This window comes from Arachis hypogaea, chromosome 10 (genome assembly GCF_003086295.3).
Source record: "Arachis hypogaea cultivar Tifrunner chromosome 10, arahy.Tifrunner.gnm2.J5K5, whole genome shotgun sequence".
NCBI lineage: Eukaryota > Viridiplantae > Streptophyta > Magnoliopsida > Fabales > Fabaceae > Arachis > Arachis hypogaea.
This window is the reverse complement of record NC_092045.1, coordinates 115,751,233-115,776,512: the sequence shown is the minus strand read 5'-3', so window position 1 is coordinate 115,776,512 and position 25,280 is coordinate 115,751,233. Positions and strand designations below refer to the sequence as shown.

The 25,280-nt window shown below is 32.7% G+C and overlaps 5 protein-coding genes across 8 annotated transcripts; 2 read left to right on the top strand and 3 right to left on the bottom strand.

The window, feature by feature from the left end:
* Positions 1 to 25: 25 nt before the first annotated feature.
* LOC112717027 (G-type lectin S-receptor-like serine/threonine-protein kinase At1g34300) lies at positions 26 to 3,540 on the top strand. Its single transcript, XM_025769121.2, has 3 exons — positions 26 to 1,260; positions 1,544 to 2,188; positions 2,421 to 3,540. Exons 1-3 carry the CDS (start codon positions 440 to 442, stop codon positions 3,379 to 3,381), a joined length of 2,427 nt encoding a protein of 808 aa, XP_025624906.1. The 5' UTR covers positions 26 to 439; the 3' UTR covers positions 3,382 to 3,540.
* An 815-nt stretch (positions 3,541 to 4,355) lies between these two features.
* LOC112717026 (cyclin-SDS-like) lies at positions 4,356 to 10,363 on the top strand. Its single transcript, XM_072204344.1, has 8 exons — positions 4,356 to 5,560; positions 5,708 to 5,949; positions 6,069 to 6,075; positions 7,674 to 7,861; positions 8,543 to 8,671; positions 9,012 to 9,189; positions 9,777 to 9,821; positions 10,011 to 10,363. The coding sequence occupies exons 1-8, from the start codon at positions 4,475 to 4,477 to the stop codon at positions 10,038 to 10,040; spliced, it is 1,905 nt and encodes a 634-aa protein (XP_072060445.1). The 5' UTR covers positions 4,356 to 4,474; the 3' UTR covers positions 10,041 to 10,363.
* Positions 10,364 to 10,731: 368 nt separating this feature from the next.
* Positions 10,732 to 14,120, bottom strand: LOC112717024 (binding partner of ACD11 1). Of its 2 annotated transcripts, XM_025769119.3 has the most exons (6): positions 13,865 to 14,120; positions 12,708 to 12,791; positions 12,345 to 12,448; positions 12,169 to 12,244; positions 11,870 to 11,953; positions 10,732 to 11,624 (listed from the first exon to the last, which is right to left on the bottom strand). In XM_025769119.3, the coding sequence occupies exons 1-6, from the start codon at positions 13,868 to 13,870 to the stop codon at positions 11,055 to 11,057; spliced, it is 924 nt and encodes a 307-aa protein (XP_025624904.1). In that variant the 5' UTR covers positions 13,871 to 14,120; the 3' UTR covers positions 10,732 to 11,054. The 2 variants fall into 2 exon arrangements, with proteins under 2 accessions (XP_025624904.1, XP_072061665.1); XM_072205564.1 differs by lacking the exon at positions 13,865 to 14,120 and having other exon boundaries at positions 12,708 to 12,797.
* Positions 14,121 to 14,838: 718 nt separating this feature from the next.
* LOC112718382 (toll/interleukin-1 receptor-like protein) lies at positions 14,839 to 18,590 on the bottom strand. Its single transcript, XM_072204343.1, has 3 exons — positions 18,118 to 18,590; positions 16,193 to 16,390; positions 14,839 to 15,082 (listed from the first exon to the last, which is right to left on the bottom strand). The coding sequence occupies exons 1-3, from the start codon at positions 18,588 to 18,590 to the stop codon at positions 14,986 to 14,988; spliced, it is 768 nt and encodes a 255-aa protein (XP_072060444.1). The 3' UTR covers positions 14,839 to 14,985.
* Positions 18,118 to 24,062, bottom strand: LOC112717023 (protein sym-1). Of its 3 annotated transcripts, none has more exons than XM_025769118.2 (8): positions 23,687 to 24,053; positions 22,927 to 23,014; positions 22,594 to 22,688; positions 22,397 to 22,469; positions 22,188 to 22,280; positions 21,989 to 22,075; positions 20,889 to 20,969; positions 18,118 to 18,537 (listed from the first exon to the last, which is right to left on the bottom strand). In XM_025769118.2, exons 1-7 carry the CDS (start codon positions 23,998 to 24,000, stop codon positions 20,889 to 20,891), a joined length of 831 nt encoding a protein of 276 aa, XP_025624903.1. In that variant the 5' UTR covers positions 24,001 to 24,053; the 3' UTR covers positions 18,118 to 18,537. The 3 variants fall into 3 exon arrangements, with proteins under 3 accessions (XP_025624903.1, XP_025624902.1, XP_025624901.1); XM_025769117.3 differs by lacking the exon at positions 18,118 to 18,537 and adding an exon at positions 19,869 to 20,172; XM_025769116.2 differs by lacking the exon at positions 18,118 to 18,537 and having other exon boundaries at positions 20,698 to 20,969; positions 23,687 to 24,062.
* Between the last annotated feature and the right edge of the window lie 1,218 nt (positions 24,063 to 25,280).

Here is a 25,280-nt window from a genome sequence, read left to right as displayed (position 1 = left end):
TAATTTACTTTGATGCATTCGTCCCACTCTCAGTTCAATAATTGAGGTGAGAAAATTTTAAATCTGAGATCTATATAGTATATACATTTTTTCTTTCTCTCCATTTTCCTTGTCAACCAAACCAATTTTCTTCTCCATTTTCTTGACACACACTTTTTTCCCTTTCATTTCTTTGAACAAATGATGGGTTAAGGTGTGGAAAGATGAGATACAAGTGGGTGATACCGTGATAGAAGAAAAAAGAAAGAAAGAAAGAAGAAGACCATAAAAGCAGTGACACCAGCAATTTGCAAGTCAACCTTCCACAGTCAACACAAAAACAAACACACACAAAGCCGCCATTCAATAATTCATTATCCAACCAATCAAAAACTAGAGAATTGATATAATTGATTTCCATCTCACAACTTCACAAACCCACAAAACAAAACCAACCACCATGTCTCTAACTCTAACCACCTTCTCCTCCTCCTTCTTCTTCTTCATCAATTTCATCTTCCTCTTCAATCTTCACCATTCAATTGCACAAAGCCAAAAGCAACGAGTAACCTTCTCTTCATTCAACAGCTCAGACTCTCCATGGCTTCCAACTCAGAACAAATTCCTTATCTCACCAAACAGAAACTTCACTGCTGGCTTCTTCCCCCTTCCAAATTCCCCAAACCACTTCACCTTCTCCGTTTCGTTCGCCAAAGTTCCCCAATCTTCAAACCCTATCGTTTGGAATGCCACATCCACGAACCTCACCTCCAAATCTTCGCTTCAAATCACCACCAATAATCAAATCCTCCTCAACGGTCTCCCATTATTTGTTAACCCTAACCGCTCATCTTCTTCCCAATCGAACAACGCATCAACGATCCAACTCGTTCTCACCGACGACGGAAACTTGAAATTCGGAGATTCGAACAGCTTCGATGACGCTACCAACACTATCCTTCCCAATCAAGACGTCAACTCAACCGAGCTTGTATCTAACAACGGGAGATTCAAGTTCGTTAACTCTTCGTTTCTTGTTCTTGCTTCGAACAACGAGCAATACTACACGACGCCGAGTCCGTTCTTGAACATGGATAATTTGGGGATGATGAATATGCAAGGTAACTCGTTCCTCACCTCGGATTACGGTGACAACAGGTTCCGGAAACTGGTGCTCGATGACGATGGGAATCTAAAGATCTATAGCTTCTATCCTGAAGAGAAGAATCAGTGGAAGGTTGTGTGGAGAGCCATATGGGAAATGTGCAGAGTCAAAGGAAGGTGCGTTTCTACTTTCTATGACTCTATTCACAAATAGTTGACTTTGATTAATATATGTGATGTGTACTCCTTAAATACTCACAAATAAACAATTAGTTACATGATTGTCAAAAGTAAATTATTTAAAAAAAAATTTATTAAAATTAGACACAAAAAAAAAGAGTTCATATACATCATATAGATAGGGAAATAATGTTTGTATCAGTTTATATTATTTTGTGTACATTTTTTAAAAATTTTTGTGATATAAAAAATATTTTTTTATTGATTATTTTTAATATAGGTGCGGTTCTTATGCTATTTGCGTACCAAGCGATGATTTGAACGTGACTACCACTTCTTGTTTTTGCCCCACCGGGTTCACCGCAAACAACGGTGTTCCCGATCGTGGCTGCACACGGAAGAAACCACTCTCCAAGAACACCGGCTTCATCAGGCTCGATTACGTGAACTACACCGTCTCCGGCGACGGCAGCACCATGAACCAGTTAAGCGGCTCCCAGAATTTCTCTGTCTGCGAAGCCACCTGCAAAACAAACCCCAACTGCTTGGGATTCGGATTCAAGTACGACGGATCGGGTTTCTGCGTTCCGTTAATCGGTAAAGAGCTTCAATACGGTTACTGGTCACCGGGCACCGAGACCGCGTTGTTCATCAAAGTAGATGAATCAGAATCAGAAGAAAGCTCCAATTTCATTGGGCTGACTGAGGTTATGCAAACGAGTTGTCCGGTGAGGATAAGCCTGCCGCAGCCACCGAAGGACTCGAACGCCACCACGAGGAACATCATCATAATCTGCACGCTATTTGCGGCAGAGCTTATTTCTGGTGTGGCTTTCTTCTGGTCTTTCTTAAAGAGATACATCAAATACAGGGACATGGCCACTACTTTAGGCCTTGAACTCTTACCTGCTGGTGGCCCCAAAAGGTATATTTTTTCGCTGCATTGACTAAATTTTCATCTAATGGCTCTCAATTATCAATTTCACTTGAAGTCGACTTAACCTGAGTTTTCAGGTACGAAAATATTTGGTGAAAGAAAAAATAACGAAAAATAGCGAGAGAATTTGTCTTATTAACCAAAGTTAAATAAGTCAAATTCTAACTGTTTAATATATTACCATGGCTGTATATTAATTTATTGTATCAATGGACAATAGGTTCACTTACTCTGAGCTCAAGGCCGCAACCAATGATTTTTCCAACCTCATTGGAAGAGGTGGATTTGGGGCGGTTTACAGAGGCGAGTTGCCAGACCACCGCGTTGTCGCTGTCAAGGTCTTGAAAAACGTTTCAGGTGGCGATGCGGAGTTCTGGGCCGAGGTGACCATCATTGCCAGAATGCACCACCTCAATTTGGTTCGACTATGGGGATTCTGTGCAGAGAAAGGACAAAGAATTCTCGTGTACGAGTACATCCCTGGTGGCTCATTGGACAAGTACCTCTTCAGGTTGAACAATTCTAGAAAAGGCGACTCAAATACACAGCAAGAGAAGCCTATTTTAGATTGGAATATGAGGTATAGAATTGCTCTTGGTGTAGCCAGAGCTATTGCATATTTGCATGAAGAGTGTTTGGAATGGGTTCTACACTGCGACATCAAACCCGAAAATATTCTTCTAGGCGATGACTTTTGTCCTAAGATATCGGATTTTGGACTCGCTAAGTTAAGGAAAAAAGAGGATATGGTAACAATGTCCAAGAGGAGGGGTACTCCGGGATACATGGCTCCTGAATGGATTACTGCGGATCCAATAACATCAAAGGCTGATGTATATAGTTTTGGAATGGTGTTGTTGGAGCTTGTGAGTGGAGTTAGAAACTTTGAGAGTCCTCAGTCTATGGTTAGAAGTGATGAGTGGTACTTTCCAGGTTGGGCTTTCGATAAGATGTTCAAGGAAATGAGGGTTGAGGACATTCTTGATGGTCATATTAGGGAAATGTATGATACAAGGGCCCATTTTGAAATGGTTAATAGGATGGTGAAGACTGCTATGTGGTGCCTTCAGGATAGGCCTGAGTTGAGGCCTACAATGGGGAAAGTGGCTAAGATGTTGGAAGGAACTGTGGAGATTACTGATCCCAAGAAGCCCACCGTGTTCTTCCTTGGGGAAGAGTAGATAGGATGATTGGGGGTGGATCCTTTCTAACGAAGAAAAAACTAGATAGTTTCAATTGTAATCTCTCACCCTTTATTGTTTTCTCTCACACTTCATCTCTTCAAATGTTAAAAAAACTGGAGATTTAATCTATTTCCGAAATGATTGTATTTTCTAAAACTCGTCAAATGTTTGTCTTTTTTACATCTTTCATGGGCATGGCTATTTATGTTTTATGCAAGCATAATAAATTAATAATAATGCTTTTTTCCCCACGGGAATATGACAATTTAGATCTAGCTTTAAATAAATAAACTGTGCAACAACTTTTTATCCAATACTTAAATAGTTATTTCAACTATAGAATTTGATTAGTTAATCATATATATATACAATAAATATACATGTAGTGAAAATCTAAGCATGTCTTTGTTTTTCTTTTCTTAATCTTTGAGTGAAAAATGGTCAACACTCCCTTACAATGGTGGAGCTAAATAGATTAAAATATGAAGATTAAAAAGTGGTTTGGTACACAATCAATTAGTCATACATCTCTACAAAAGTACAAACCAACAATAACAACAAATCCTCCTGTGCAATCCATTAGCAACAACATTAGTCATGCATCTCTCTTTAATTAAGAAGTTCGAATTTCTTGTTGGGCATGTAGTAATTTATTTACCGACAGATTAATTATTGATCTATTGGGCTGTAGATACTATGAGAAATAAAAAAAATTAATAATGCAAATATCTATTAATATGCCATTTTATTAATAATTGTGTGTTCAAGTAATTTGATCTATTTTGTCTATATATAGTGTTTGCTGTTGGATTTCATTTGTTTTATTCTTGCTGCCTTCGTTTAAATAAATAGATTTTGTTCAAAGGGTATCGTAAATACAAGTGTTAATTCAGTCACGTCACTTGGCATGTATGGACGTGGTGCACGGAAAACGCATTATGTAGGACCGCACCATATAAATACTCACTCTCACTTTCTTTCATCCCTTTCTCCCACGAACTTCCATAACCGTTCCTTCACTCTCCCTCTCCAGTCAACAACTAACAATCAAATTTCAGTTTCTCTGCGTTTTCTCAGTAACCAAACACCAATGACAACCACACTCAGAAGATCGAAGCGTAAGCATAATCTTGAGCCAGCACCAAAAATCACTGGAAAGAAGCTTCGGTCAAACCTCCCTCGCCGGCGACGGTGCCAGATCTCACCGGTGGTTATTGTTTCCACTAGATTCAATGCTTCCAGAGAAAATCCTCATTTCTCTGGAAAATCAATGGATTCTGATTCTTGCTCTGACGACTTTGCCGGCGGCGAAGCTTCGTGTAACTCGAGCAGAGCTTCCGCTGTTTTCGCCGGAAATGGAGGTTGCTCCAAATCGAGCGAGAAATTGCAATGCGAAATATCGAGAAATCGAAGATTCGGGAAGCAAAATGAAAGTGAAGTGTCGGAGTCTTCGTGTGTGGACTCCAATGACAGAGTTCGCGAACGGAGCAGGAGCTTGATTCTGAAGTTCAGAAGCGAAAAGGAGAGACGAAACGATGAATTCTCCGAAGCATGCACGAAATCTGAGATCACTTGCGAGGATGCAAAGTCCGGTAACCGAAATTTGAAAGCGTCGTCGGAAACGAAGAACAATCACGACGTCGTTTCGTTTAGCTCCTCTGGTGCTCGTGCGACGTCGTTTGAGGAGGGAAAGAGCATATCAATCTGCAAGATAAACAGAGAATCGGAATTAGAATTCTCTCAAGGTTCGAGAAACCACCGCGAGGATGATAGTAACTCTGTTGATTTGATAGCAAAATCGAAGATCAATCAAAGTACGAATAGCTCCGATCTCAATTGCACGGAGCAATTGCGATTCTCATATTCCAACGAAGACGAAGATGACGAAGACGATGAGTCAGAGTACTATTCGAGTCAGGGAACTGTGCTCTCTGATCTTCGCTCAGAGATGTTCAGCTTCCCTGAGTGTTCGGAACTTGAGCTTTCTGATTACACTCCGTCGCTATTCATTGATTCAGGAAGCCAATTCTCGCAGGGATCCGTTGGTGAAACTCCTTCTCCAACTCACTCGTTATTTCTTCAGTTCCGTAACGAGTTCACCACGCTAATTATAACTTCTCCATTCAACAATAATTCTTCCAGCGTCAAAGATGAGGTCGTTCCTATTCATTCCAAGGTAGTAATAATAAATGTTTGCGTGTTTCAGCTTCTTCAGAGCTCAAACTCGTCAGTTATTATATTTTTTAATGTTCTGTTCTGTTCTAGTCATATGAGAAGTTCTTAATTATTTATTTTTTCTTGTGTCTTGATTTTCTGAATTTAGTTTGTGAAGTTCGATGATTTGGACGAAGAAGAAAGCTACCTGATGCTGAGAGAGAGGGAGAGGAAGCAAGTTCTTCTGTGGAATTATACAGATAGCTATTTTTCTACCACTGAATTCGGGGACCTCGTGATTCAGCAACGCTCTCAAATGGTACACTGGATCGTTGAGGTTAGTTTTTTTTTTGTTTTGGCTTTTGGTATTACACTTATGTTATTTGAAGTTTTGAACATCATATCTGAAAAGTAAATTATATTAAATAGAACGCTATCATCTTCGTCTTGTTAATCTAAATATAGCACCTGGATATATATAGTTTAATAATGTAGTATTCAACTAAATTTAGTATATATTTGAAAAACAGTTCCCTGGTGATGATCATTATGTTCTTAATTCTGTACGTTATCGTTTTTATTTCTATTTTTTCCTCAACAAATTAATGAATTGCCTTTGAAAAGAAGTTAAGAACTGCTCATGCTTTTTTTATTATTTGCTTCTTGTTTGTTTGTTTCTGTCGTGCTTTTTATTTTGTTACACTGTATTTTCGGTTGCGAAAAATTAAAGAACACGATGGAAAGGTGAAGACTCTAAACTTGATTCAGTTAGAGTGAACATTCTGCACGGTAAGAGCATTGGAGAACCGCATCAGTATAATCCAATCGTCTCGTGACACGTCAGATTCTGGTTTAATGCATGCATCCACTTTTCTCGTATTCGTGCATGCATGTGGGCGGTTTGGGTTCTTCCAACTCCTAAGACAGTTTTGCGTTTAGCTTGTAGCTATGGCTATATATGGTTGTTGAAGTAGAAATATCAACCGTATATATAGCAGGAGCAACCGTACTTCCTTAACGGTCAAACTCTAGCTAGCTAGTAATCGACCCAAAGGCGTTATTAGGTCAAGAAGAAGAGAAAGAGAGAAGAATTAATAGTACTGAAAAAGTTGAAAACGCATTGAAAAAAAAAATTGTAAATGAATTATAATTTGGCGTCACCATAATTTAATTATATCATTTTATTATTGAGTTTAAGTTCATACATATTTTAATTTGTATGATATAATAATGATACATAATTGAAAAATAGTGTAACTAGTTATTATTTATGAATGGAGTTACTACATTTAACATGCGTCATCCCTCTATGAAAATTACCAAGTTCGATAATATATTGGTATAGCCGTATAGATATTAATTTAGAAAAATAATAATTTTACAAAAGTCATTTCTTATTATATGGTCTGTGGATATATATAAAATAGATATAAAATATTATGTTCATTATATATGTATAAATATATAAATTATTTACTAGCGCTTCAAATTGTATTTTTTTTAAGTTAATATTATGAATTTACATTTAGATATATTTATATTTATAAAAAAAATTAGTTAAAATGATAAAAAAGAAAAAAAAGATGATAGTGCATGTGTGCTTGTAAACTACAAAAATTATGCAATTTCTTTTGTGACCAAAAGAATAGCGATAGAAATTTTATAGTAGAAAACAAGTTTATTATTATTATTATTATTATTACAAAAATAGGTATACTTATATATAAATACATGTGTTATTTATTAGTGTACATGTAAGATTGTCGTTGTTATTATTATTATCGTGAATGCATTTTAAATATTTATTGGTGCTTTTTGTATTTTAGGTATTTAACTATTTATTACTTTATAAATGTAATAATATATTTTTTGTGTAATTAATTTTTGGCTCACAAAAAAAAAAAGAATAATGGGGTTAAAGAATTGTTCTGTTAGAGAAGATTGAGAGAGAACAAAAGTGGTTACTGGAATTGTTGTGTTAGAGAAGATTGAGAACACTTAATTTTCTTCATACTTGGCACTCTAAAGAGTTTACTCTATATGGATAGAAAAAAAAAACCAAAAAGCATAGCTTTATGGAAACGTTGTTGGGCTTTGAATTGCTGGTTCATTTTGTTTGAAATACGTTAACTAAGAAATTTTCCATAAATGGGCAGCAATCTTATCGAAAACAGCTTCGGCAAGAGACGATGTTTCTTGGAGTCAGCCTCCTTGACCGTTTCTTAAGCAAAGGATATTTTAAAGTCAAGAGAAACCTTCAGATTGTTGGGATCGCTTGCCTCACGTTAGCCACGAGGATTGAAGAAAACCAGCAATATAGCAGGTTCATCATTGAGTCCTTTTCTATTTTCTTTCTGGGGACACGAGTCGTGTTAATTTGTCTCTGTGACTGTTTCTGAGCTGCACGCAGGTGAAGTGATTGAACCAGGATTTAATCCAGTATAATAGTTTTCGTCACATTTTCTTTTTTAAATTACATGAGCAAAACTACATAAATTTTCAATATAATTTTTAAGTGTATGCATTAATACTATCACAAATCATGAACTGTGTCATAATTTTGAATAATTTAGTCATGATAGTACTATTATCGAAGAATATACGGGAATTCTTTCTTGTCCTAGATCAAATATTCGATTGCATACTTTGTTCTATACCAAGCTAATAATTATTTGTAATATATGACTACATGATATGAGTATAGTATTCCACACAAAAAATTTAATGGAAACTAAACTGGATTAATTAGTTGGCTCAAATTGGAACGGATATAGATAACAGACACTAGCTCAGTAGCTTGGCTCTGCTACATCAGCAGGGTTAGTCGTGATTGATGTGTCTCCTCTTCAAGCAGATTGCAACCCATTAGTTTCTCCTGCTCAAATTACTTTTTTTTTTATTCTTTTCCTTTTGGCTAGCCTGTCCTTGAGTTCATTTAACTGCGAAGTCTTTTGTTCCGTTTCTAGTCTACAATGATAACTTCAACTTTGTGTGGACATTACAGAGTGGAGCAAAAGAATTTTTATATTGGAAGTAATGTGTACAGTAGATGCGAGGTGGTTGCTATGGAATGGGTGGTGCAGGAAGTGCTTAAGTTCCAGTGTTTCATTCCGACCATCTACAATTTCTTGTGGTAAAACATATAACTTTTTCTTTATATTATCACAGCAGGTGTATTATATACTATTTTGTATAAAAGTTAAAATAATTTGGAGATTATTAGTTTCAGGGTTTGAACAAAGCCAAAAATGAAGAAAATTTCCGTGAAACATTATGCATATGTAATTATAACTCCAATTCTTTTCTGTTTCCTTTTAGTGTATTATTCACCAATAAAGCTGCAAATATTGGTCCTAAGAACTTACACCGTCTTAAAAATTGTAACTCCCAGCAACTTCAGAAGGAAATAGAGACTAGAGTTCCACTTGGTCGTTTATCATAGTTATTTTACCCAAGGTTGTTAAATTCTACAGGTTCTACTTAAAAGCTGCTAAAGCTAATGCAGCTGTGGAGAGGAGGGTCAAGTCGCTGGCAGTTCTGGTACTATCAGCTGAGGAGCAGCTATGCTACTGGCCCTCAACAGTTGCTGCAGCAATTGTAATCCTGGCTTGTCTCGAAGTGGATCAAAATGCCTTCCACACAGTCATAGGGGTAATCACTATTGCTACAGAACTCTAGGCTTTCTTTATTTGAATCTTTAATGCGTCAATATAGTCGCCGAATGAATTTTAAGTTTTTAACGTTATATCGTATATGCCACACGGCATGTTTAATTTTATACATATATGCTAAGGGCAGATACGCTATCATGAATTCCTGTTTTATTTGGTCATTTTTCTTTTAGCGGTTTACAGTATAGTCTTTACAATCTATATAAATTTGTAATTTGGTTTTTATACTTTTTTTGTCATTATATTTTCGTTTCAATTTGATTTGGTTTTGCTGGTTGAATTCGGAATCATATATATTTTGCTTTTCATAATTTTAGTTCAGGGTGTATGTTGAGTCAAAATTCTGGAAAGAAAGAGAAGGACTAGGAGTGTATCTGAATTTATTTCCCTATCTCCTTTGACTTCCAAATCGTTAACTCGCAAAATTTATTTATTTATTATTATTATTTGTGAAAGTTAAATGTTTCATCTTTTCTTTTGGCTGTATTGTTTTCCATAGAAGCCGCCATCAAGTAGAGAAATTGTGAATAGAATGTCATGTAAGTAATTATTCTTATGATTTTGCAGATCCACGTAAGATCAAAAGATGAGAATTTGCACGAATGCATGCAGGTATGGTAACCCGGTTTGTTATATTCTGTTAGTCACTTAATTTCATATGGCAAGAAATTAAGCCCAGACAGCAATCAGTTTGAAATTAATAATTTCATTTACTAACATTTGATTTCTCCTATTGTTGATTTTTTGGTATTCCTTGATGTCCTTAACAAGAAACTTAGTGTTATCTTCACTTCTCTACAGAGCCTACAGTGGTTAATACGCTATCTATGACAACATTCTAACTGGCATGGAGCAACATCTGCTGAACAATTCAGTTTTTTACGATTGTTCCCTACCCATCTGAAGAAAAATGGCATTCAGATACCGGGTTGATTCTTAATCAGTATTAAATAAATTCATTTGTATCCCTACCTGAGAGGAAGGGAACTCCATTATTTTTCCCATGTAACTATATTGATTGTTCAAAAGTGCTAATAGGTGTAATGACAAATCATACACACATTTTTTTTTAAGCTGTGAAAACCTAGCAACGGGAGAGAATACCCTGCTCCTAACTATTGATGGCTTAAAAGATATATTACAGTTATACAGAAGTTTATCTCCTTGCATTATAGAACCAATGAACCACTGGACCATTCTTTTATAAGAGAAGATTGACTTTTTTGCCGCTTCCTTTGCAATATTTTATATGTTCACTTGAATTTTAATTACACTGCAGTAATTCCAGTAAAGCACTACTGTCTCCAAAATGAGGTAAATGAAGAGAGGAACATCAAAGTGAATTTCTTCCATTGTTTAAGATATCACCAGCTGCCAATAGGAACATGTAATTTGACTTAAAACCTGCCCAATGTATTTAAGACAGTCAAATGTGTGATATACATTATCCGTCCTTTTCTCTCCTGGGATTAAAAGGAAAAAGAGAACAGTAAGATACACACTAAAAGTAAAACTATCTGTCTTCGTAAAATGCTAACGTTCTGAGAAGAATTATATTGATGAAGTGATGATAATGTTTACATTAAACCCTCACCAAAATCACAGAGGAGAAATGAATTGAGAAACAATCCAAAGATAGTAACACTTAATCATTTATTATGAATATCGATCATATTTAAGAATGACATCTATCAGATAAGCCTTTACATCAATAAAAACAATCAACAAGACTTATCATCATACAACAGACTTGCATTGAAGACTGACAATATATAACTGTGCTAGATCAATCCAACTGTGGTCGTGTGACTCGTGTGAAGGTAAGGCATTGTGAATCAGCTCATATTATAGAACCCTGTGCTTACTGTCATCACCAGAATTAACAGGAACTATTGCAGGGCCAGCATCCGACTCCAAGTGCATCTTTGCAAATTCATCAACAGTTCCTTTCCTTTCATTGATAATGGCTTCTTTCTTTTGCACCTCGGCTTGCTCAACCTTCTCTTTGGTCTTTGTGCTAACATCCTCTGCTGCCTTGGCTATAGCAGAAAAGGCACTTGAGAACCATGAAGCTCCAGTTAATACATAATGGTTGCTCATGATAGCAGATCCAGCAACACTAGCCTTTTGCTCAGCAACAGCATAAGCAGACTTTGTCTTTTCAGAGACGCGATATCTTTCGTCCAGATCTCTCATCTTTTCATTTACAATAGCTGTTCCAATGCTTAATTTATCACTTAGACCAATCTTACGATCAATGGAAGCAACAGTGGAAGAAGCATTTGAGGACAAGTTATGACGTTCATCGAAGGCTTTTGCCTTCGTGATTGCATCCTTTCCTAAGATGAAGCCCTTGGCAAGCATCGTGCTCATCACGTCTTCAGCCTTCATAACTGTGGTAGGAGTTTGGTCTGTCTGTTGAGAAGAGCATTGTACATTAGAAACTTCATGATACTTGAGAGTTTATCAGTAAGGAAAAAGTTTACAAACACTTAGCATGTTATTTTGACAGTGCTATCTTTTGGCAGATGGCACAAACATATGTTAAGCAAAAGTGTTCATATTTCGTGCATTTGATTACATAAAAATACTTGTAGCAGCACAAGATGCACCATTACTTCAATCACACAATAAAGTAACTTAGAAAATTAAGTACTTACCACAGTTGAGGTAAGAGCTTCAGGGGGCAGCTGATAGTTTTCCACCGGTGTGATTGTGACATATAGATCACCAATCTTGGAACCCTATACTAGAAACAGGAGAATAAGTGCATGATTTAGGCAAAGAAAATCAATTACAAGTACCTGTTTCATTTTATCGTATCTTATCTTATCTTTCATGAGCTTTAGTGATTAAATAGGAAAGTATTAATTGGGAAATGGTTCAACTCACACATAAACGTAATTATGAAATGTATTGTTATGTTTTCAATATGAAAGTCATTTTGATATAAACATACCGTCAAGAGAACTGCTGTTTCTGCTCCCTGTGTCTCCATAAAGGTAACATAAGCAACCTGGGTATGATCATTTTCCCTGCAGTGATCATCAAAGGTAAGAGTGACACTTAGTGGACAAGTTTAAACATTGAAAATCATAAGAAATGAACAAAATTCTGCATTAGAAGTACTCTCACCTTTGCATCTCTATATATTGAATTTCACCTGAAAATGAGAAGAATTCTCCTATATCCTTTGTGCTAGTAGTTAGTGATATGTTGCTAACCTTAACTGTTCGTACCTGTAATAAGGCAAAATGGAGTGAACTTGGAAATTACTGCAACAAGGGATAATTGAAATCCAACAAAAAAATTGGCACAGCCAAAATATAAAAGGATAGTGGGGCATAAACAGGAAATGTTTGCAAGGATTACCCTAAGAAACCAATATTATAATGACCAGAAATACAATTTGCAAAACAAAACTGCTATTTGATACAAGATTATGTATTCTACAATTTTGATGCTAACAAAATTGCTATGTGAAAATTTCGTACTCACGTTTGAAAAATGAGGACTCCAATTATGTGGAGATGTAGAGGAGGGAACCGCTTCAACTTTTTCATTGGTATGGTCCACAGGGGCCTGCATGTGAAATTTTAAATTGAAATACTTTTAGGACGATGCTCCACAAAAATTAGGAGCTAAAGAAACATTACATGCTCAAATGGATATAATGTAGCACAATCTAGTCAAACAGAAAACAAGCTTTATCAGCTCAGAAGACAAAGCAACAGAACAAGAGTCATGAAGCCAAGAGGAAATTTTATCTCAAGTTACCAAGACACAATATCAGCAACAGAATGTCCCTTTTGCATGAGGCCTTGTCATCATTCATCATTAATTTAACTAATGCAATTTCATGACTTTACAAATTACAACCACTAGTGAGCATTGCCCAAATAAAAAGTCCTCAAAATGAATAATTTCAATGAGAGAAGAACAATCATGTACCACCAATAGATGTGAGATACCCAGAAGGAATCACAAAACAACAGCAGGTTTAGAACCACATTTTTGGAAAGAATAATTATGTGTGTTAAATACGAAAAAATCGTTCGATCGAGTTGAAATTTTGTAGAATCGGTTGACTCATTGAAAATCCTAATATCAAAAGATTTTAAGAGCTAACTCGAGATTCTAGCTACTACGATCCTAGGATTGCCAGACTAATCCCTACTGCTAAAACTTACTAACAATAGAGTTGCCTATACTCAACCATTGCAGTAAATACTCCCTTCAATGTTCTATCCTCTTTGAAACTTGCAAACAAACCGAACATGTCACTGGTGAACATTTAAGATCCAAAGTAGCACTTACATATTCAAAAGAAAAAAAAGTGTATATCAAACGGTTTAACACAGTTTTTTGAAGGATAATTAACAAAGACATTGCAAGTTATTACAACATTTTTAGTTCCTCATTCCCATACAACAAAATCACATCGATTTTCTTACGTCTTTTCTGTTTTCTCTGCATCCAAATTCCAAGCACAAACAACACAATGCACCGCAAACAAATATAACAACAAGAGAAGAGATCCATATAGGATCTGAAAAGTTCAACGAGCAATGTTAAGCAAAATTACTGGTACATAAAATTGAAAGGGAAAATGTGCCACGAAACGAAGCAGATCTGAGAAAAAGTTTGAAACTCACCGACATTTCGGACGATACAAAGCCTTCGTATCTTGTTTCTTCTTTTGGTTTGTGAAACAATGGTGAGAGCAATGCCGGGGAGGAAGGTAGATGAAAATGGCAGAGGGGTAGTTTCGTAATAACGAAACCGGGCTGATCCAGCACGATATCGCGTTAGAAGTTAGAACTAACTGTCATGACGTCAATCTTGTTATTGCCACCATTTCTCTTCTTTTTAGCGGCAGTTTTTCTCTGTATAGAAAGTTTAGACGTCGGTATTTTTATTAAAATTTGTCGGTATTTAATCAAAAAAAAAAATGAACAATCTTATATTATTAAATATAATTTTATAATTAAAAATATTAATAATAACTAATTTATAGTTACACAAAATTTGTTAACTAGCACTCCTCTTTTTCATTTTCTTTAGGCTTATAAACAATTAAACATAACAATAAAGCAGTTTTCATATGCAAAATAAAAATAATTAATTTTTATATGTTTGGAATAAATTATTATTATCAAAAAATAAATAAATTAAATAATTTATAAAATTATAAAATTATTTTTTAATATTTAAATAATAAAAAATTTAATTTTGATGTAATACAAAATAATTTTATACACATAATATTACACCAATATAGTAAATAATAATACAAAGAACAAATATGATTAATAGTTGTAGAAATTTAGGTGCAGACGTGTAGTTAATTTCAAGTAAAGTTGATAGTTGATAGTCGTTAGATAATGTTTTAACGAAAATAAATAAGAGTTCCAGACCCAAAAAAAACGGAATAAATAAGAGATTTGTTTAACAAAAAATTGTTTCTGTTAAAAAAAAAATAAAACAAAAATTTGTTTATATTCATTCAGAATTTATTTAATTATTGTTGGACGAAATAGTTTAACAAAAAGATCAATCCATTTTATAGTATCCATATATATTGCAATATCTCTTTCTTTTTTAGAATCGAAAATGTATAAGAATTGAATTGAGAATTTAGTCAATTTACTCTAAACACAAAGAAATTATGAAAAAGTATTTCACAGATAATTGTAAATGTAATCAATGTGCCAATTAATCCCCTACCCTCAAATGAGAGTACAAGCTTATATAAGAATTTCTCATACAAAAATGCTTATTTATTTTGGACTAACATCACTTTCCTACTAGTTTTTCCCTCTTCAATGACCTTCTTGATCTCTTCACTCAGCTTTGAAGCCTTTCCAATGTCCCTGCTTAAAATTTGCAAATTTGATTTACATCAACAAGTAAAAAATGACCAAAGAAAATTCTAAATTCTAAAGAGGAAAAACACAAGTTGAAATATTGAATTAGGTATAAAGAAGTCTTAAATTTAAATCTTAGACATAGTTAAATATACATTTTTATATAAATTATGTACGATAAAAAAAATATTTTAAGAACAAAGAAAAATTATTATACATTAAATCTCTCTTCAATTCTTATTAGGATAAAGTATTATTTTGATTCTCAAGGCTAAATTTTAATTTGGTCCCTAGCGTTTTATTCGTTTTATTTTTGTTGTAAAAAATTTTAAATAAGTTTAACATTATTCTATCCTTAAAATTGACACTAATAGTTAACGAAATGTATTAAAATATTCTTTCACCTTAACACATGACAACAATAAAGAAGTCTCGTAACCCACAAATTCAACCTAACAGAATATATAAATTCAGTTACAATTTTAGTCTTTATTATTTTATCTTATCGTTAATTGTTCTTATCTTATCTTTATTTGTTTTTATTTTTCTTAGGCCAATGCTCTATATATATTTAGTTTTACCTTCATAATTTATAATTTAATACAATTCAATTAATCAACAATCAATAATTTTTTTTCTTTTTCTATTCTTTCACAATTTGATCAGAATGAGTGACATATAAATTAATAACGTCATTAGTTAGGTTATATCTTCTTCCATGTGGTAGAAAAACATAACCAAAACCTTCTTGTAACACTTTTTCCTCAAATTTTTTATATAAAACTCTAAATCATAACAATCAATCATTAGCACTTCAAAATCAAAGAAAAATTTTATATATTAGTGATTGTTAATAGATTAATTTTACTTATATATTGAAATCGAATACTATTAGTTTTTCAATGTAAATTGTTTGTGTCAAATTTAATAGTGGGACAATATTAAACCCACTTAAAACTTTTTTAGGATTGAAATATGACGTTAGAAAATTTTTGAGATTAAAATAGAACGTTTGAAATGTTTAAAACCAAATTAATATTCGACCGAAACGTTGAGAATCGAAATAATACTTTATTCTTCTGATTATATAGAACAAATTAGTAAATTATAACTTACTTGGTCAAGTTTGCAATTTTTGCCATCTCCCATACTTGTAAAGTTTGATCCGAAGTTATTTGATTTTTCTTGTAAAGCTGTCGAAGCATGTCCTTTTGTCTTTCAAATTCGTCTTTTGCTCTGTTTACATTCAAACAGTTACTGTGGACTATCTTTCTCACATCTTCAGCAATATTCTCAACCAGTTCATATTCATTCCTGTCACATGGACCCAACATAAGGAAATATGAACCCAAAATATTGGTCAGAAGATATTTTTTATTGTTTATTTGTATGAATTTAAAAAGAACTGTTTTTTTTTTTGTTTGACTTAAAAACAAGTATCATTATCAAAATAAGAGTTACTAATGTTTATTTCTTAACTTCAAAATTATGGTATAATTTACCTTGAAAGTCCATATTACGATTTTAATCTTTACCGGAAAAAATATTTGATCTTTAGTTTGAATGGTAAAATAATATGAAATGTGAATCTTACATATAGTTTGACATTTTAAAGCCAATTTTATTTTGATTTACTAGTAATGTAACATAATCAAATATTTTCTTGACAATTAGTGGCTAGATTATTTGTTTCATGTTAACTGTATGCTAATTCTAACTTATTCATATTAATTATATTGTTAAATAAAATGGTTACACATATATAAATATTACAGTGATTAATCACTTAATAATCTCTTAGCTTCCTATAAAGGTTGTCCAGGAAATCATTAAACGGTATTTAACTGAATTATTTAATATAATATATATTTACATTTTAACTATTATTTTAACATGAAAAAACGTTTATGCTATTCACATGACATATTGTTTTGATATAAAAATAATATATGATTTATTTTTTTATGATGTGTCAAATTTTAATTAGTGGATATTTTAATTTGGTTTTTAACTATACTAATAACTTGAGTTGCTTAAATTTAATCAGAATTCAAATTTTAATCATCATAGAGTCAATTTGCATTGTAATTAATTTATTGTCAAAATAGATCATTATATAATTTTTAAAAACATTAATAAACAAAACCCGTATTCTAAATCTTCTTTATTATTGCACAAAAAAATTTTATTTTCCACCAAATCTGATTATATACTCTCTCCCTTAAAATGGAGTGAAAACCATGAGAAGAAGGGAGTTATTGAACCTGAACTAGTAGAAGAAAGAACTCATTAAGAGTTTTCTTCTTTTTTGTTTAATTGTTTTGTTCAACGACGGAGATAAAGATTTGGGAGAGGGAGATGGAGAAGGATTTGTTTGTTAATACTTTTAAAAATTATTCAATGATTTATTTTGAACAATAAATTAGTCAAAACTGATTTTATTATAGTTAAATATTAATTAAACAACTCAATTTACTAATATAGTTAGTAATAAGATTAAAATATCACGAAAAATAAATTACATATTATTTTATAAAAAGTTCGGTAAAATTCACATAAAAATTATAGTCAAACATTCAAATTATTTCACTATTATTATCGCAAGTAATAACCAAAATCTATAAGTTAGTAGTCAAATAAATTTAACAATAGTGTTAGAGTGAAAAAAAATACAACCAAAACTTATTTTATTTTTGACTATTTTTTAAAAAAAACATAGGTAGACAATGAAAATATTAAATAATGTGAACCATGGATATATCGAATGTTTAATTTACTAGGTGTGCAGATAGTTATTATAATATTAAGATTTAAATGAGTAAGTTGAGGTGTAATATGTTTTTACTTTATTGAATCAATTTTAGAGCACATTGTTTAAATTATTCACAAAAGTCATTATCTACTTACTAAATTTTTTTTTTATTATCAAACATTTTAAAAAATCTAATACTTACATAACTCAAATAACATAATCTTTCTATATAACATAATCTTTCTATACTCACTTGGAGTTCGTGAGTTCAAGTCCTTTTAACACTTACATGTTGGCGACGCAGTGCCAACCTGACAGGTTGGCCATTTGTTTCAAGGCCTCCCTCCATGTTGGAACTTTTTCAATGCAGTCCTCCTTTTTCATATGCTCTTCAAAAGCCACACCATAACATCCACTTTGATTCCTAACATCAGAGGGGTCCAGATGATAAAATATTGGAAGCACAATCTGATTTCTTGTCCTCTTGCATTCCATTATCTCCGTAGCTTCGTCCAAGCACCACTTGGACGAAGCTGTGTGGTCCGTTAGAATGACGACCGCAACCGGGGCTTTTCGGATTGCGGAAACAAGTGCCGATGAGATCTCACTGCCTCTTTCCAGATTGAAATCAACGTAGGTATTAACATGTTGCCTTTTGATTGCCCCAAGAAGGTGACTAGAAAAATTGTAGCGAGTGTCGCCACCAAAGCTAAGGAACACATCATAATTTTCATCAGTGTTATTAGTGGCGGTTGTGGCCATGGCAGTGATAAAAAGAGAAAGACGAGAACATAAGTTACACATTTTTGTATACTGTGTTTATGAGAGGAAGGTTTCTTCACTTTTAAGGTGTGTGTGAGAGTCTTGAGTGTTAGAAAACCTGGAAATATATGTTGATTTGAGGAACGTTTCTTAAGGTGAGTTTGAGTGAGTGTGAAAAATATATATATCTTGTAGCTACTAGCTAATTATTCGGCCTAAGTTGAACTCTTATGGCCGTCTACATAAGAGTAAATTCTTATTTATTCTTAAGTGAAAACTCGGAGAAAGTTATTTTCATATGAAGTTTGTAGTTAAATATGATTAGATGATTTAAATAGTTTGATTAAATTATTATTTAATAATTTTTTAACTATTAATTTTATATAAGAATAATTTATGTGAATTTCTACTTTATTCTTAACTATGTATTTAGATATAAATATTGATATATATAAGCCAGGTGTTATCTAAAAAAAATATTATTAGTATATCAAAATTAGTTATCATATATTTGTATATAAAAATATGTGTTGTTTAATTAATTTTTAATAAATATTTTATATTTTAATATATATATTTTATACTAATAATTAATTTTAATATATATTTAAAATAGTTGTATATAAAAATTTATAGTTATTCAACCTATATACAAAAATTAATTATTAAATTAATTATTTGTATAAAATATATATTAAAGTTATGTAAAATAATATGTATAATTATATATAAATAATATATAATAATTAATTTAGTAGTTAACTTTTAGTATATGTATAGTATTTCTTAAAAACCTATTTGTTAACGAAGATTAAGATAAATAAACATTTTCTTTTGTTGTCTTAGAGACAGAAACTGGTTCTAGCCATTTACTTAATATTTTATTCTATTATATTTCTAGTTTCGCTAGCTTTTGTATGCTACCTAAAAGACAAAATCAATCTTAAAGAATATTCAAATATTCAGAGTGAGTTTAATATTTTTATTACTTTTTCCAAAATTATTGATTTTTTTTTTCTGAAACATGCATTCAATATAATATACAAATAATATGAGAATTAAAAACATAGCAGTAGTTCTCACATAACTACATAAGTTTTGCCGGCGGATCAGTTTCTTGGAAAATTTCCAGGAAATGTTTATAACGTATAAAAAGTCGGCAGAAATTTAACAAAAGTGCATTTTGTCATCTATTTTGTTTCTTGTTTTTTATCAAATATATTCTAGAAAAGAAAACGCATGTAAGTTACAATACTTCATTTCGTCAAGATGGCAGTATAAGATGGTAATAGTAATAATTCATTCTTATGTCATTTTTCTTCAGATAAGAATTAATGATGCTTGAAAAACAGTTAAATTTGTTATCAAACATTAAAACCCGATAGCCAAACTGCCAAAGTAGCCATGTTTGTAATGATTACTATAATTATAATTATTAACAACAATTGTCTCATATTTTGGCATCTTATAATATATTATATGGTATGGATAACTTAGATCATTCCTCCCACAGCCGTCAATTGCACGGAGTTGAATTATTTTGTCACCTTCTCGAATTGGAATGATCCCCACATATATCAAACTATTCTCCCAATACATACAAAAATAAATATACAAATGATAATTTACAATTTAAAATTGTCCATAATCATAATAATTAAATTTAAAACACAAACAATAATAAACATATACATTACATAGTAGAAATCTAAAACTGTTTTAACAAAATCATGTTTTAATTATTTTTTCTTATAACAAGAGAGCATTTACTAATAAAGTATTTTTGATGAAATGTAAAATTAATTGAAATCTTTATTTAGAAAGTAATTCAATATAAAGTGAAACTATTATTATTATTATTATTATTATTATTATTATTATTATTATTATTATTATTATTATTATTGAGTGATATAAATAATATTTCACATTACTAAAATTTAATTAAGTAGATAAATAAATTACAATTTAATAAAAGTTTTAAAATAACACATTAGCACACAATTAGTGATAGAAATATTTTTGGTTGGTTAAAATTAATTCTTAATATAAAAATGCAACATGAGTAACAAACCTTAAAAAATGAATAAATAAACAAATCCTATGATTGAGGTAGTACGTTGTAAATCTAGCATTGAATATGGCAATAATCAGATTACAAACGATCTAAATTCGAGTTTATGGAACATGCTTGTTTACAGTAACATTCACGCAGTCATGCTCATATGCATTTGAATTTTGAGCTCCTAAGTATAATAAAGGCAGTTACATTTAGGTCCTTTGCATTCTTAAACTTACCTATTTTGTAGGAACTTCTTTGTGTGCCTTAAATGAGAGAATAACGTTCCATACCAAAGATACAACATTAGCAGCAAGAACCTGAAATTATTTCCACAAGTTTCTTTAAACTCAGCAGTATCACTAGAAAATGGAGGACTAGAGAGAAGAACACTGAAGAAAATTATAGATATATGGAAGACTAGAAAATGCCTTTGATAACTCCATTCACACACATGATAACTTCTCAATGGGCCTACTTCGAAAATAATTCCAAGTTCACACAGTAAATATTGGAATATGACTAACATGCCATCTACTCGCTTAGACTGCATTTGGATACTATTTCTGAGAGAGAAATACACAAACCATTGACACAAAATTCAAATGCAAACTTTGAAAATGACAAATGGGATATCAAGTCATGTGTATACTTGATACAAAGCCATTATTAAGGCAGAATTGTTTTATACATGAAAGGAGTATTGAGCCAGCTTAAGTTCAATTGAAATCAGTACCATACTGAAATAACAGAAAGGTCAGAATAGAAGCTACAGAGTGGAGGAGGGAAATTCAGTTGGCATGTTGTTAGTGGATTGTGTGAGGAGAGATGATAAGAATAAACAAAATTTATTCAGTTTCCTCTTATTTTCTGATTCCAGTCTTACCAGAATACTTTTAAAATGAAGGGACCAACAAGATGCATCCCAAATATCCAAACATGTTGCAAGATATGAAGAAAGAAATGTAAAACAAACATGTCTTCCTCATGTACTATTGTCTATTACTGTTCAACTAATAAAAGGACAAAAAGTTTGATCTATGCCTGTGTTTCTCATGTACAATTGTATATTATTGTTCAGCGAATAAAAGGGTAAAGGATGTGAGTTCGGCATGTCAAATGGCTAGAAAATACCTATTCTGAGAATCCCGATATTTATTCGATGCAATTGACTAAACAAAAAAGGATGATGCATTCAACTGAAGTTGAAGGGAAAAAAGGGTAGAAAACTAGCATTCATCGGCTGGTTGCCTATATTGTTAACTCTAACACGTTTCAAAGTGATGAACAAATTGTCAAAATCTCAATTTGCATATATGGTCTGGTTTGTAAGCCTAACCTGGAATTGCTGTGGAACAAAACTGAAGTTGAGAAATTGAAAAGGTATCCATAATTGCCAATTTGCCACAACAGATGAAAACCACTCCTGCAGCATGAAATTCGAGGACGAGTAAGCACTATTCAAAATAACAATGAAATACACCTCTTTGTATACATGTTTTTTCCACGAATATTCAAGTAAAAACCAATAACAGCACCTGTTTAAGTTTGGGTACAGCTTGTGATGGCCCTCCCTCAAGTGTCACCAATGTAGCTAAGAAAACCCCAATAAATGTGGGAGCAAATAAGAACTGCAATCATATTTCACCAAGCTCAAAATTAAAATAGCGAATTGAGCAAAATAGTTAACATTTGATACAAAGTCGTAATAGACAGTAGGTTGGGGGCACTAATGGAAATATCCCACCTGATCAATTACAAGCCGCAATAGTACACCTGATGCTCCAGGTAGTGTAACCAGTTTACTCAGATACAAGTACCTAAAGATCTCACAGCAAATGTCCAGAAAGAATGATGAATTGTTATTTCTGAGCATTATTTAAAAAATCATCACATTCAAAAGACTTTAAGGAGAGAGTCGAATTTTGGGCATGATAACATTACCAGAAATGCAGTGTTGGACCTACTAAGATAAAACCAAGCAGAGTGAAAGTGAATGTCCTCTTCAAGTCTATAGACTGCGATTGGTCTATTACAAGCTGCAGCAAATAAAATGAATATATTTAGACAGTACATAGATTACGAGATTTCAAAAAGTAAATTAGGGATTTCTTTTGCTTTTTCTAATACTTTAACAATGTTGTCACCTATCATGCATTAGGATTACGTGAATTCGAGCTTAATCACATGCTTTGAATTCTGATAACTTATCTTATATATCTCATCAATTTCACAAAAGGTTTGAGCAAATGCAGATGAACATTGTTGTATATTTACCTGGCAAATCAAATCTCCAATTAATGTCAAAATTGCAGATGTTATAGCTTTTACTGCAACAGGGTATTTTTCAAGAAGAGCCAAATACCTGTGCCAAAGTCATGTTAGAATTTGTGAAACGACCAAGATCTGTATATGCCGAAACACCAAGAATAAAGCTACTTAGGAAAGGGTGGCAATATTCCGAAACTTCTTTTATTATTCAACTGATGTAATTAACCTTATAAATGTAAATGACAATAATTTTAACAATTTATGCCCAATACAGAGCGGGATAAGATTCATATTTTCTCTGTTAGATCCCCTAATGAACATGAAATATGCATTTCTTAATCTACTACACTCAAGCTATCTAATACAATCAAAACACTAACAATGTAGTAGCTATCTATATATAAATTTAAAAGATGAAGCCACAGTCACTAATCATGAAGACCATACATCCACGCTACCAACTAGCATAAATTCATGAACATGAAAAATAAAATGAAATAAAATCCACTACCACACTACGATAACAATTATCAGTCAAGTCAATATTCTGAACTGCAATTCGTTCCAATTTTCAGTCACTCAGTTCATATTTTGTTTAACTTGTTTTGCATCCAAAACAGTTTAGAATCAAAATCTTCTTCTTCTTCTTCTCCTCTTTTTTCATCTCTAGAAAGAAGAAACTAATCCAATCCAGAAGTTACAAACAAAAACATTTCAGAGAAAAAATTAACTAGGCAAAGAATAACGATCCTCGTGTTTGATTTACCATGACAAGAAGGACCACTTATCTTCACCACCTGCTCCTTCTCCTCCTTCTCCTCCTCCGCCACCTCCGCCGGAGCCGGAATTGGGGCCGCGAGGGCCACGTGGTCCGCCGGAAGCGTTGTCGGGTAACGCAGAGAGGGGAGAAGTGCAGAAGCGGAATTGAGGTTTGAAGTGAGGGAGGGAGCAGGTGGAGGTGAGAGATTGGGTTGGTTGAAGGAATATTCGAGAAGGAAGAGGAGGTGGTTGTGGCGGTCGAGATGAGAGAGTGGTGAAGGCACGCCTCAAGAGCAGCGACTTGTGTGCCATTGACGCCATTTTTCAACGCCCCTCGGAGACACGGTTTTAGACTTTTAGCGGGTTTTGCTGCGTTTCCTCTTATATTTATAACACAACACACTGGACACTGTCACTGATTCACGAATGAGTAAGCCGAGAGCTGAGCTGAGCTGAGCTGAGATGAGCCTAAGTTGAGTCTCATCAAAAAGGTATTTTTTTGTGACTGACACAAACAAAAATACCTAAGAAAAAGAGTAGTACTCTTCTCTAATAATAATATCTAAATTATTAGGAGGCAGTAACCACTCTAGATACACCTGCTTGTTTAAAACAGCAGTCTTAGCCATTAAATCAGTCGTTCTGTTTGATGTTCGTTGGATGAGCACTAAAGTAGCTGTCCAATTGTGTGCTGGAGCATCTCTTTGATTTTGTCAAGAAAATCAGAGTCATTCCTAATCATGCTGATTGTGCCTCGCGAAACAAGAAGAAATGCATCAAGATTATCAGTTTCACATATGACCTATTTGCACTCGCAATCCCAAGCCATAACAAATCCTCTCCAAATAGCATAAAGCTCACAGCAAAGAACACTAGAAAGAGGTATATTGGCAAAACAACCTTTTATCCAAATTCTCATGCTATCTCTAATAATACATCCAAAACCAGCTAATTGTTCATTTTCAAAAACGTTTACATCACAATTCACTTTACAGACATTCATTGGAGGTGGTTCACCAAAAAGGGTATGGATTCTCATTTTCTTTTCCTTCCTTAAGTGTAATTATTTTTCATTGTATATTTTTTAAATGGAATAAAAAATATTAAATGATAAAAAATTATACTTCACAAATAAATTAAACAAAAAAAATTAAAAGACTCATTCTCGATGAATTATTATATAAATATGGAATTATTTTTCGCATCCAATAATTTAACATTTAAGTTCATTCAAGTAATTTTAGATTACACATTTCTTTTTTCTTCTTCCCTGCATTACGCGTTACTGCTTCTTCTTTTTCTTATTTCAAATTCACGCATGCGTTATTTTTTTTTTCTTCGGGCTTATTTGGGCTTGATTTTTGAAAAAAATTTAAATGATATTTTTTTTTAAATATTTTATAAAAGTAAAAGTAATTTTATGTTTGGATATTTCATGTAAAAAAAATTATCTATCAATTATGTTTGGGTAAAATAAGATAAAAGTATTTTTTGTTCATTTATTATGTGAAAATATTTTTAAAGAAAAAATATCTTTAAAAAAATATAAATTGTAACTTCTCAAAAAAGATGTTTGTTTTTATTTTTCGAGTGCTTTTACT

What these genes read in the sequence shown, in the direction of transcription:
- LOC112718382 (XM_072204343.1), bottom strand. Translation starts at nt 18,590, where the DNA reads ATGGCCACAACCGCCACTAATAACACTGATGAAAATTATGATGTGTTC. An exon ending in TGGCACTGCGTCGCCAACAT is followed by an intron (nt 16,391 to 18,117) that starts GTAAGTGTTAAA and finishes TCCATGTGACAG; the next exon opens with GAATGAATATGAACTGGTTG. An exon ending in AAAATTGCAAACTTGACCAA is followed by an intron (nt 15,083 to 16,192) that starts GTAAGTTATAAT and finishes AATTTTAAGCAG; the next exon opens with GGACATTGGAAAGGCTTCAA.
- LOC112717026 (XM_072204344.1), top strand. Translation starts at nt 4,475, where the DNA reads ATGACAACCACACTCAGAAGATCGAAGCGTAAGCATAATCTTGAGCCA. An exon ending in GAAAACCAGCAATATAGCAG is followed by an intron (nt 7,862 to 8,542) that starts GTTCATCATTGA and finishes TGGACATTACAG; the next exon opens with AGTGGAGCAAAAGAATTTTT. An exon ending in ATTTGCACGAATGCATGCAG is followed by an intron (nt 9,822 to 10,010) that starts GTATGGTAACCC and finishes ACTTCTCTACAG; the next exon opens with AGCCTACAGTGGTTAATACG.
- LOC112717023 (XM_025769116.2), bottom strand. Translation starts at nt 24,000, where the DNA reads ATGGCGTCAATGGCACACAAGTCGCTGCTCTTGAGGCGTGCCTTCACC. An exon ending in AAGTGGTCCTTCTTGTCATG is followed by an intron (nt 23,015 to 23,686) that starts GTAAATCAAACA and finishes ACTTTGGCACAG; the next exon opens with GTATTTGGCTCTTCTTGAAA. An exon ending in TTGTTCCACAGCAATTCCAG is followed by an intron (nt 20,970 to 21,988) that starts GTTAGGCTTACA and finishes AAATAATTTCAG; the next exon opens with GTTCTTGCTGCTAATGTTGT.
- LOC112717024 (XM_025769119.3), bottom strand. An exon ending in GGAGTCCTCATTTTTCAAAC is followed by an intron (nt 12,449 to 12,707) that starts GTGAGTACGAAA and finishes GCCTTATTACAG; the next exon opens with GTACGAACAGTTAAGGTTAG. An exon ending in AAACAGCAGTTCTCTTGACG is followed by an intron (nt 11,954 to 12,168) that starts GTATGTTTATAT and finishes TTTCTAGTATAG; the next exon opens with GGTTCCAAGATTGGTGATCT.
- LOC112717027 (XM_025769121.2), top strand. Translation starts at nt 440, where the DNA reads ATGTCTCTAACTCTAACCACCTTCTCCTCCTCCTTCTTCTTCTTCATC. An exon ending in ATGTGCAGAGTCAAAGGAAG is followed by an intron (nt 1,261 to 1,543) that starts GTGCGTTTCTAC and finishes TTTTTAATATAG; the next exon opens with GTGCGGTTCTTATGCTATTT. An exon ending in CCTGCTGGTGGCCCCAAAAG is followed by an intron (nt 2,189 to 2,420) that starts GTATATTTTTTC and finishes AATGGACAATAG; the next exon opens with GTTCACTTACTCTGAGCTCA.